This window comes from Buteo buteo, chromosome 15 (genome assembly GCF_964188355.1).
Source record: "Buteo buteo chromosome 15, bButBut1.hap1.1, whole genome shotgun sequence".
Taxonomy (NCBI): Eukaryota; Metazoa; Chordata; class Aves; order Accipitriformes; family Accipitridae; genus Buteo; species Buteo buteo.
In genome coordinates, this window is record NC_134185.1 from 27758940 (window position 1) to 27771324 (window position 12385).

A 12385-nucleotide genomic window follows, 5' to 3' on the forward strand; every position below is an offset into this window, starting at 1 on the left:
TAGAACCCACTTTGAGCAGAGCAGTTGAAATACACTATCTTCAATCTCCCTTTCAACCCCAACTCTATAATTCAGTGAAAACTACTACTAAGATATACCATATTCCCAGGAACAAACTGCAATACATGTAAAATAAAAGGTTAGCTGAAGGCAGTTTTTATAGAACAGTAAGTTTAAACAAATTCAGAAAAATCAAAATACATATCATAGTTGTGGAAATATGGTAGTAATAAGTAATTTTGTTTGAATTCTGCATTTCCTGTCCGATGTCATCCCTGTCTTTCTTGGAGGGTGCTCCCTAGATTCTCCCACTTCAACTATAATTTCACAACTAATATTTCACTGCAGAAAACTCTAGTCTGAAAGAAGGCATGCTAACTAGTACTTGTGTACCTATGTAAACTGACTACCTCCTTAGTCTTGGTAGGTAGAATCATAATGACTTTTTCAATTATGGCAGAACAGAAGGTCCTTCATGGGATATAAAACAGCTAGTAAATAATTCTAGCTGCTAAAAAAAACCCGCTTGTTAATTTTTATGTTGCCTCTCTAAATTTTTTCATAATACAAATAATATATTTGAAATATGAAATATTGAAAAAATGAAAATAACTAAGCCACCTATGAATTTCTCTGAGTTGCTAAAAACACTTATTATGAGGATATCTTATTATCATTGTTTTCAATATTTTTTTCTACAAGTTCCTTTTAAGAACACAAAATAATATGGTGTTCCCTGTACTCCCATTTTCTCCGTTGTCTTGCCCTCCCTGCCCCCAACTCCAAATCACACCTCTCTCAAACACCACCTTTATTATGGTAAAGCCAATTCTAGTCTTCTGTAGTTCCCATAGACTATTCTTCCTTACTTTCATAACTTAACATTCTTTCCAAAGCCAATCTCTGTCCTCACTTCAGGGATGCCTGCAAATGCTTGCATCAGTGACAGATGCAAGATACTGTTCTTCGATACAGCAGCTGTAGTAGTCTGTGGTGGGTTGACACCAGCCAGCAACTAAGCACCCACCCAGTTGCTCGCTCACTTCCCCCAAGCAGACCAGTGCCCAGCCAGTCTCTGAGCAATGGCGACCTGCAAGACCACCGCCCCCTCCCCCCCAGTTTTTATTGCTGAATGCGATGTTATGCAGTATGGAACATCCCTTTGGTCAATTCAGGTCAGCTGTCCCAGCTGCATTCACCCCCAGCCTCTTGCACACCCCTGGTCTGCTTGCTGGGCAGTGGGGTAGAGGAAAAAAAACAAACAAACAAAGAGGAGAGCCCTGCTGCTGAGCAGTGCTTGCAGTGTCAGCCTAAATACAGGTGTATTATCAATACTGTTTTAGTCACACATCCAAAATACAGCACCACCTGGGCTGCTATGAAGAAAATTAACTCCATCCCAGCAGTACATAGTCTCAGCAAAAGAGAAAATTTCATGCTATAAGCCGCAGTCCATCCACCATAGGGAAGAATGGAACTGGCAGATCCAAAGTAAACTATACTGCAACCTCAGTAATATATGTGTCCAGGCAGTGTGCAATGGCTAACGAAACCTGAACTGCTTGCGTCTATGCTGTCTATAAGGTGTTGCAGTGATGTGACCCTGAAATGGAGGACTAAACAGGTCTTTAGTAAAAGGTTTTCTTCTGCCTTGCAGTTACTGCCTTCTATACATACAAGCATGGCGGATTCAGGCCAGTGCAAAACATACAGCATGACATTTGTAGAGAGCTCAGCTATGGGACAAGGTAAGGTCTTTCTTTTTCTCCCAGGAATTAATATTAAAAACATAAGTGGAAACAAACAAAGACTGGAACCTCTTTACAGTAGCAGGATCTCCTTGTTGCTAAATGCATATGTATAAAAACAGAGAAACCCAAAGCAAAATTTTCATTAAATAATTCCAGTGTCATCAACATGGGGGCCAGTCTCAAAACATTTAACATCAGAGCCTCTGTTACCAATTTGATTTATTCTTTATTATGCTTTGAGTAGCGGCCTGAGCTCCAATGAGAACACTGATCCAAACAGCAAGTGGCAATTACTATCATGTGTGCCAGACCAGTAGACAAAGGCAAATAGCTAGGGAAAAACAAACAAACAAACACCCCCCCCCCCCAAAAAAAAAAAAAAAAAGCCAAAAGCTACCTGGTCAGCATTACAACACAAAGGGCACTTGGAAGTTTCAGCCATGCAAAGCTTTACATGCTGCCTTTGCAGACTGAACAAAGGGTATTAGTAATCAACAGAGAGAACATGCCTCTGCGTGTAGTCTTGCTAAAGAATCAAGGCTTTTAATTGTCCCACTGAAGGCAATGCTCATAGTGGCTTTGAAAAATATGAGATCTTATGGATACAGAGTATTTATCAATACCCCAAGTACACCTCTGATGCCTGGGGCACTGGAACCTACTACCTCAGGGCAGTCATGTTTCTCCCAATAAGAAAACTCAGGGACTGATATGTTCCTTACGATGTTCTCTACATAAAAAGATTTTCAAAAGAGCACCTACAGCACTTTAGCTACCCAATGTACTTACAAATCACATGTAATGTGATTGCTAATGGTAAAAGAGTTTCCCTAGCTAAACAAAAATGCTTTTCATGAGCATCACTTGCCAGCCTAGAGGACTCAGAAATGAAGCAGATTTTAAATTGCAGGAAATGAAGCATTTTAATTTCCCTCAGTGAAGTAAAGAAGAAAAAAAATAATCAACAAATAAGTGTAATAATCCTATCACAGAACCTGCTGTTGCTATTTTATTAATTATAAATTATTTTAAATTAATAAGCCTCAAAAACTTCTATTAACATATAAACTAAGAAAAAACTGAACTAACTGTATAACTATATGATGTGGAAGCATGCCAACATAATCCTGTTGCAAATCCCCATCACTACTAATGTAGACTCTGTCCTCTTTTACCTTCCAATTATTAAACAGGGGTCAAAGATTTACAGGACACATGCACTCTCCAGCAATCACTACTGCAGAAGTCTTTTCCTCACACACATCCAGCATGCACACTTGCAAGGAAGAGGTTCATTTCCAAAGAACTGTATGTCACTTACTAAACACAAAACACACTTAAAAGAATAGAAAATGTGTCATTAATTAACTCAATCAAGTCTCCTTATTTAATTGAAAAAGGTTTGGTAGAAAATAACTGGAGGACTACATAGTCTTTCATGCTTCTAACATAAGATAATTCAAATCTGGCGGATTCGGAGAAAGAAAGAAATACTGCTAGGCTCAATTCCTCCCCTCTCTCACCATACTCCTCCCTCCCTTCGAGAGGAGGAACTCTATGAACATGGCTTTCTTCCATTCACAAAGACATAAGGGTGTTGAATGCCACAGGACGTGGCATGAGAAGGATTTCGTCAGTACATATCCAGTCAATAGCACCATAAATCTTGTTGCAAACGTACCAGCCAGTCGTTCAAATGTTAGTGATCAAAAAGATTCGTCAGTGACATTAGTTTTCATGGGCCATGACAATATATTTAAGATAAAGGTATGTGAAAAGCAAGAGGTACAGCCTTATTTCTGCCTCTGCAAGGAAGATGGAAAAGAAAACATGAAAATAGTAAAAAAAAAAAAAAAAAAAAAAGCACCATGTTTTCTAAAGGGGAAACTGAATTTGTTTAAAACCAGTGTTAAATATAAATAAAGTCTTGCTTCAACTTATAATGAATGAGATTTTAAAGAATTATATACAAACATTTTCAAAAAGCTTCTGCTACTCATAATGCTTTTTAATAAAGAGAAAGAGGGGACAAATCTAAACAGCATGTTGACCTGAGGAAAAAGAATGATCAGGATTCGTATCTTCTACCTTTAGAAAATACAATAATTAATGCTCCTTCCATTGTGTTGCAAATCACACATTCTCTTAATTAATGATAGACATAATGTAAGTACAATTAAGGGAACAAATTATTTCATATGCTGAAGCTACCTCATTATTAAAAGACAATTATATATAAGAGGGCGTGTTTACAATGCAGATGAAAACACAATGGAAAAGAACGCAGGGGTGTTTGTTACCTCTATTTCCTAAACCCATAAAGTTCTCTCTTGTCTATCGCATGCTGCTTCATCTCCCAGCTCCTGTAGGATTTAATTCATTCACCTGGATTTCACAGGAGTGCACTAGACAAAATTTTGACTAATACATACTGCTTTGAGGCAAATTTCAAGACACTGATTGATTTTGATGTCAGTATAGAATAAGCCATTTAAATTCTTTTTCCTAAATCTTTGTCTTACTAGTTTTGTAGGCCAACAGAAATAGATAGAATGCATTTTTATCATCTGCACCCATTCAGCAAGCAAGCAAATGAGTATTATAAGAAAAAACATATTCACCATGATATTTTATATGACAAAAAAAAAAGTCACTTAACAATGTAAAAATATTTGTTATCTAAATCTGAAAATAACAAGCCCATATTCTTTTTCTATCTGCAGGAGGCTCTGTAGCTCTACAGTCCAGGGGCTGATATTGATGAACATGCAACTTAGACTAATATTTACAATTTTCTATAATTTCAGAGAAACATAAATGCATTTAGACAATTCACAGAGCACTGTAATAAATACTATTTTCCAGCCTTATCTTACACAGGCCTAAAATAAAGCTATTTTTGATTGCAGTTCAAAATACGATTCTACAAAATAGGTTCTCTTCAGATATCTCTAATGCTAAGCAAGCACACTGTGTCTTTAAAATTGAACAGTCCCAATTTGCATATCTAAAGGAAAAGGATTTACTCTCAGTGTTCTCCAGGTATTTTCCTGCAGAAAGTCAAACTCTCGAACAGAGCGCTGTCCTTGTTGCTTGATTCCCATTAGCGTGAGGCGTTTCAGTGAACAAGTGTGGGACTAACAAAGATTTTTCCAATTCAGAATGTAAAATCACAGAATCATAGAATGGTTTGGGTTGGAAAGCACCTTAAAGATCACCTAGTTCCAACCCCCCGGCCATGGGCAGGGACACCTTCCACTAGACCAGGTTGCCCAAAGCCCCATCCAACCTGGCCTTGAACACTGCCAGGGATGGGGCAGCCACAACCTCTCTGGGCAACCTGTCCCAGTGCCTCACCACCCTCACAGGGAAGAACTTCTTCCTTACACCTAATCCGAATCTACCCTCTTTCAAAGCCATTTGTGTGCCTTTAAAGTCATTATCCCTTGTCCTATCACTACACGCCCTTGTAACAAGTCCCTCTCCAGCTTTCTTGTCAGCCCCCTTTAGGTACTGGCAGGCTGCTCTAAGGTCTCCCCAGAGCCTTCTCTTCTCCAGGCTGAACAACCCCAACTCTCTCAGCTTGTCTTTGTAGAAGAGGTGCTCCAGCCCTCTGATCATCTTCATGGCCCTCCTCTGGACCCACTCAAGCAGGTCCGTGTCCTTCTAATGCTGGGGGCCCCAGAGCTGAACGCAGTACTGCAGGTGGGGTCTCACCAGAGCAGAGTAGAGGGGGATGTATGTATGTACATACAAAAGATCTTTGGACCTCATAATAAAAAAAAAACAAAAACAAAAAAGAAAAACCACACCAAAAACTCTGTAGTGGCATATGTATAAGATAACCAAAGAAAAAATGGGGTTTTTTTTACTTTTTAAGCTGTTTGGATGCCTATTACTACCATATAAGTATATATCCATTTAAAATAAATAAATAAATACATAAATTCCAGGACAGTATATGTTATAAAATACTCTGTTAAACGACTGGAATTTTTTCAAAGTTGCCTGTAGACCAACTCTGATGCCCTCCCACTGCCCACAGTCTATGCCTATTCCCAGTAACGCTGTTTCTCCTGTTTTTTATGCAAGCCAATACTAATGGAGTATCTTTGAAATTTTTTTTGGAGTATTGATACTTTTTAGGGACAGGTGGTTGGTTACTGAGGGTAAATATTTGGTACTTTGCTACATTTTAATCCAGCTAACAAACACAGTGTCACTAATATTCACAGAAAAGTCAGTTTCTGAATAGAGAGAACAGCAATATGTAAATGCGTGAATAATGCTTTAGGCAGAGACTTTGAAAATATATATTATGCATATATTTTCTTGGCAGGCTGTAAAAGCTCACAATTCATGGATGTATTCACCATACTGAAATACTAGATAAGTTGTGATACCATATAATTCATCAGTCTGAAAGAAAAAGTATGTTACTGCTGTTTACTTAATTCCTTTGTTAATACAAGTTACAGAGATTCAAAGAGCTTGGCCTTGAAAGGGAGGTCATTAAGATCTCTAGTGTCACTCCTTTATGAGAATTGTTCTTTCTCACATCCAGTAACTTTTAAGATCAACAGGTACAGTTGTATCAGAGAAATAAAGCTGACCATTAAATTAAGAAAATTCTCTGTTTAGTATGTTAAAAATTTATTACTTTAATTACTGCTGTGAATTTCCTTTCTCTAGGATTTGTGCTCTGATGTCAATTTAAGTTCAGAATCTTCTAAAACAGAAAGACTATTGAGAATTTTTGCATTAGTTCCTGTGCATCCAGATTTTCAGTCTGCACAAAAGAGTGGCTGAGTCAGCCTTCAGTGTTCTTTTATCAACCAATATTGGCTGATGGAGAGACTTCCTGATTCTAAATAGGTGCAAATCTGCTTTGAAGTTGAAAGTTGAACTGACACTTTGAAAATCTTTCTATACACAAATTAGGAACTGTCTATATACTTTCACTTTTCTATTCTTATCTCCAACTTCTTGCCTAAAGTTTCTCTTTAATAATTAATAGTAATAGTAATTTTTTTTTAATTAGTTTAAAAGGACCTTCATGTGAATAAATCTTGTCTTCAAAGCATGCAACAGCTGCAATTAAAGGAATGCCAGATCAGTGTCTGTGAAACTACTAAAGAATCCTAGGCCAAGATACTTCCAAGTTAAGAATTACAAAAAAATACGTTTGCACTAAGCTACAGCTTGCCGTGGAACTGAGTATTTTACCTTGATCACAGAGGACCTAGTCTGTATGAATGCACTCTAGGGACCATTCTTTATAGACTGAGAAATATCGGCTATGTAAAACCATATCTAGCTTCCTTACATTTTCCTTTGATTTCTACTGCATAAACACCACTTTTCAGAGCGGGCAAGCTTGAAAAGGAAAGTTGACAGCAAAGTCTCTGCAGGACTGTCCTTCAAAATAATAATTCAGAATTCATACTTATTCAAAATTAAGACAATCATCCACCAGAAAATGCAATGTTAACATTAAAAACATAAATAGATACACCTATGGGTTTTGGATTAAACAGACTGTGGAAATACCTAGGTATTCTATACGTAGTTACACAGCTAGTAGCCAAAATAAATTTCAGTCACTGAAGCACAGTATACACGTGAAGAAAAATGTACATCTAAATTGCAGAAGTTGCTTAACATTCAAGTAAGCAAATCTGTAACTCTTTTGAAGAATAAAAGCAGGTTACAGGACCTCAGAGTATAACCTATAAGTTACAACAGATCTGAAGTTCAGCACTCAGCTTTGGGTGAGCCACATGTACAAATAACAAAGTATATGGCTGTGTAGATCTGTGAATGATTAAAAGAATGTCGGTCTGGCTGTGCTATTGGTATTCGGTCTAGCGGAAAGAAATGTTTCTAGACAAATATTTCACCAAAATCATTAGGTCACAAAACTGTTTGATTTTCAGTGTTGCAGTTATCATAAACATTTAATATTTTATTTCTACATAGCAGCAAAGAGAAATGTAGATCTTTTGCTCTTTCTAATTTACTTGCTGAATTTTCACATCTGTTAAGCATCTGATATTATTTGATCTAACTGCTGCTGAATTTGGTATTCTTGATGGAATTTGGTCAAGAAGCAAATCAACTACACAAGGCAAGGTTCACTTTACAGAACACAGATGTCTGTAGTCAGCAGCACTCACAGAAAAGCTCATGGAACTTGGTTTCAAAAGGTATTTTAAATGAATTGTATACCTCCCATATTCAGATAATATAGCCCAGGGTTTCTTGCAAGTCGATCCTATAAACAATACAGTAGGCATGACAAATTCCAGAATCATCCAGAATTCTGGCATCATTTTAATAGGCAACTTTGAATAACTATGTAAGAATAAAAATTCTCTTTGTGCAGGCAGTTGAATTAGTCCTAATAAAAGGCTTACATGTGCCAATTCTCCATTATTTCCAAAAAACATTTGTACTGCAAGCCCCACATGCTCATGAAAAGGAATTTAATCAATAAGAAAACATACTCTTACATTATCTGTGGTATACACAGGCCCACGTTAAAATCCCTCAAGCTGTATCTACCTTTCTTTTACAGGAAAGGCAAAGAAAGGAGGGGGGGAAGGGAACAGGGGTTTTGAACAACCTGTTCAAAAAAACAACAAAAAAAAGCCCACACAAACAAACAAAAAAGACGACTGAATCTGTTAAAAATGAAGTTAAATATGAGGTCCTAGGTATCACCAAGATTCCAAAAGTCCCTGCAGAACACAAAGCCTCTACTGAAAATGATATTTGAAAGTTTTAAAAATTTTTCCTTTACCTGATTACTACTTAATTATTACAATATCTACCACTTTTATGAGTAGGTTTCCACACTGAAAATACTACTTAATGTTTTCTTGAAATCTGGCAGTTTGATTGGATTTTCACTTGGTTTTTGACTTTCATTGTCCAGCAGAAAACGCGATTACCACAGTGAACAATAAAGCTCATCTTATCTGTGTAACAACGTAGCTTCTTTTACATGAAAACAGATGAGCTTTTTATATTTCTCATATGTGTACTTAGGGGTAGTTCTGTTGCTTCACAGGGTATAGGCCTTGTTAAAAATATTGTAAGCATTCAACACAACTTCCAACGCGATCCATGTATTTGTGTACCAGTCTCTGTCTTACAGCATGGGAGTCAACCACTTACACAGTCAGATTAAATAACTCATTTTTGCCTATACCTTACAAGGGTTCCTAATGTCATTGTAGGAGAAACCTGTTTTTTTACCTTATAAAGGTAGAACACAATCTAAAAGTAAATTATTATTTTAAACTGTAAAACATCTCACTTTCCCTTATACTTAATTAAATCAGTGGGACTTCTGTCAAGCTTTTTAAGGAGTCAGTATAACCTAAATGAAGAATAATACCTTATTTTTCAAATTTCATCTTAGGACTTCTCATTCCTATCCAACTAGTGTTTTCCTCCAAAGCAGCATTTACAACTTCTGATTTATACAACAAAATCATGTATCTCCCAACTCCAAATTCTGTCACTGTTCATCTCCTCCACGCTCAGCCTTATCAGCAAATTATACTGTATCTTATGGTTATTCACACATAGTATGAAATAATTTTACCATGATATCAAACTACAAATACCGCGCAGAAAGCTAACATTGCAGTACTTAATCAATTGGGTTATATCTTGCCTAAGCAAGGTTATCAAAATTTTCCATACTATGAAGTACAATCCAGCAAGATCTTTTATTTCAATTGCACAAAATATGTCAATAACAGAAATGTGAATTCAAGGATTTATATACTTAACTTTGGAAAACAGAAAAAATACAGAGACTAACTTCTGTGTTAAAATATTATAAAGCACTTAATATTACAAAACATGAGCATGATGGTATGAGCATATTGTAAGTGTTCCATCAGGTTCTAGAAATATTTGGGATCAAATGGTACTCTCCTTTGCAAAATAAGTTTTGGTAGAATTGGTGATAATTAAACTAACACATTAAAAAATAATTTTACCTACAGGGAGACTAGATAAACCAAACTCTGATATAAACATGGTAAAAAATTACTTTGTTTATTTTGCTATTTTGGTACAATTTTTGGTTTATGCACTACAATGGATGTACCACATGTACTTTTCAATCAACTAGGCAAAATAATAACATGCAATTTCTATTACTGCTTATCAGATTACAATATATCCACTTACAGGTAATAAGATTAGTTCATCACTATTCTCATTCTGTAGGCCATTTTTCATTTAATCTTCTTATGTTTAAATAAAGGGGGGAATTTCACCTTCATGCATAACAAAAACCAAACAATGTTATCTTATCAGAAGCAACACATTCAAGCATGTTACATCCTATTTAGTTAATGTGACCAGAGAATAAAAAACAAGCATCTTACCTGAGACCAAAGATATGTGATTGTTCATAACTGAATAAGGAATGAATTTTAGCATCTGAATTCAAAATTATAAGCCTGTCAATGATATCCTGCCAAAGGAAGACAAATGTAAAAAAACTCATGTATGATTTTATATTTTATGCACATAATGATTTCATTGGAATGTTTACTATAAAATCAAACCTATTACTAAAACACACATTGAAATTATTTCTGTAAGAAGAGGTGCTTTCCACCATAAAAGTCAGTAGCAAAAAGAAACCATACAGAAGGTCGGAGGGGGGGGGGACATAGGACAAGATGGAAAAAAAAAAAAAAAAAAACCAAAAAACAAACCATCACTAAACATACAAAAAGAACCTAGCATGTCAAGTATCCTACTTCTTATTTAGTATTAAACCACAACAAAAACGTTAAACTGGTTCTTTATATGTTTGAAATGTGTATACATCTATTTTAATGAAATGAACAGCAAACCCTTTAGTGTATTACCCTTTCTAACACTGGTTAGTACTACATGCTTCAAAACAAGGCCATTTATTCTCAGTGTAGCAAGGCTTGGCTTGGATGTTGAGGCTTACATCTTTCATCTTACAGCATCTCATGTAATAGACAATGAGCTGTGGCTGCTTCCCACTTCTTCCACAAATCCAACCTAATTATCTTTCCCTCTGGTTCACTGCATATCCAAACTGCTTCTGAAGAAATAATTTCATTAAAAGACTAAGAAATGCATAAAAACATTCACTGATGTTATCATCTGAGACAGATTGCTGTGCTATGGTCAGAAGAAACAAACTACAAAGTCCTTATGGGCTTTATTTAATCTGGATTAAATCCAAACTTTTATTTTCTCCATGTTTAAGAAGTATAGTTTCAGAGACAGCAGAGGGAGTTATTATTCAACTGGTTAGATCAATGAGTCATTTCAATATGATATGAGAGAAAAGTTAGGATTCATACTTTCATGAATCAACCAAAAATCTGGTTTTCAACAGACAGAAAAGTAAACAACACAAATAAAACTCCTAGTAGTAGAAAAAAAAATCTAGAACTTGTCAAAAGTAAACTGTCTTCATAAAATGCATTCTTATTTAAAATACAGTGAAACCATGTTTTCCCTGTTACATTTTTTTGGGCAGTAGGGGAGACAGCTGTGAAGAATGTACTTTTTCCACATAGTATGTTCACAATAAAATTCACAATAAAACAATTCAACTCAAACCTCAACGCTGTTCATAAAATCGGTTATGCAAGGAATTGATTTGTTTGAGGTTTAAGGCTTTTTAGATATTTACATGTACAAAGAGTTAAATGCCAAGGGATATTTCTCCAGCAACAACCTTATTCTCTCATCTATACATCAAAGCTTGGAGCATGCAAAAGAGTAGAAAGAGCAGGCACAGAGAGAGGACTATTGAGAAAGCAGACCAAGCTCTGATTTGGGAAATTAGGAAGGAAGATAATGAACTAGGTGCAACACAAGGTTTGATCGGAAAAACGTGCAGATAGACCTGCACTGCTCAACTACAGAGCATAGCTTAAATATTACAGGTAGGATGTCATCTACTTTGAATACCTAAGATACACCATCTAAATATAAGATTCTCCATAATCACTGGAGGGGAAAAAATAAAAAAAAAAAAAGAAGAATTTCACCTGCTTTAACATGTCTTTCAAAGCTACAGATCTGGAGGGTACCTTCCAAGCTAGATTACCTTGCATCCCTTGCATATGTGTACTGTAGAACCTCTCAAAGGAAGAGTGGAGGCAGGCAGAAGGACCCTGATTCATCTGCTCCACTTTCTAAAATATTTTTATATGGCAAACAGAGTAAAAAAAAAAAAAAAATCTGGCATGTATTAAGAAAAATTTTCCTAAGGACACAAAACAAAAACCTGAAAACCTGATTAGTCAACAGTTAAAAGTAGTAGAAGCCCAAATTATAATCTGTTCAGTCAATCACGCAACTAGTTAGCCAAAAATACAAAGGAGGAAAAAAATGTTTAAATCCTGTGTGTTTAAGAATTAAAGGGCATACAAAGATGATTAAGTTCTGTACATTATCAAATATAGTTCAGCATAAATATTACAAGTCAGATTCTGTGGCAATGTGACATGATTCAGAAATATAGGAAAAAAAAAAGCACACAAAGCAATTGGGTCTTCTAACCAAATCTTCTAGTGGCACTGAAATTGCTTTTACTTTGCTTTCTAACCATAGTT

The 12385-nt window shown here is 35.9% G+C and overlaps 1 protein-coding gene across 2 annotated transcripts in view; it reads right to left on the reverse strand.

Annotated features, from left to right (window-relative positions):
* The window catches only part of TBC1D32 (TBC1 domain family member 32), an 88917-nt gene that overhangs the window by 41915 nt on the left and 34617 nt on the right, over positions 1-12385 (reverse strand). For both annotated transcript variants that reach the window (XM_075046849.1, XM_075046848.1), the window contains exon 23: positions 10160-10248. In XM_075046849.1, the coding sequence (XP_074902950.1) occupies positions 10160-10248 (89 nt within the window). The remainder of the gene's footprint in view (positions 1-10159; positions 10249-12385) is intronic.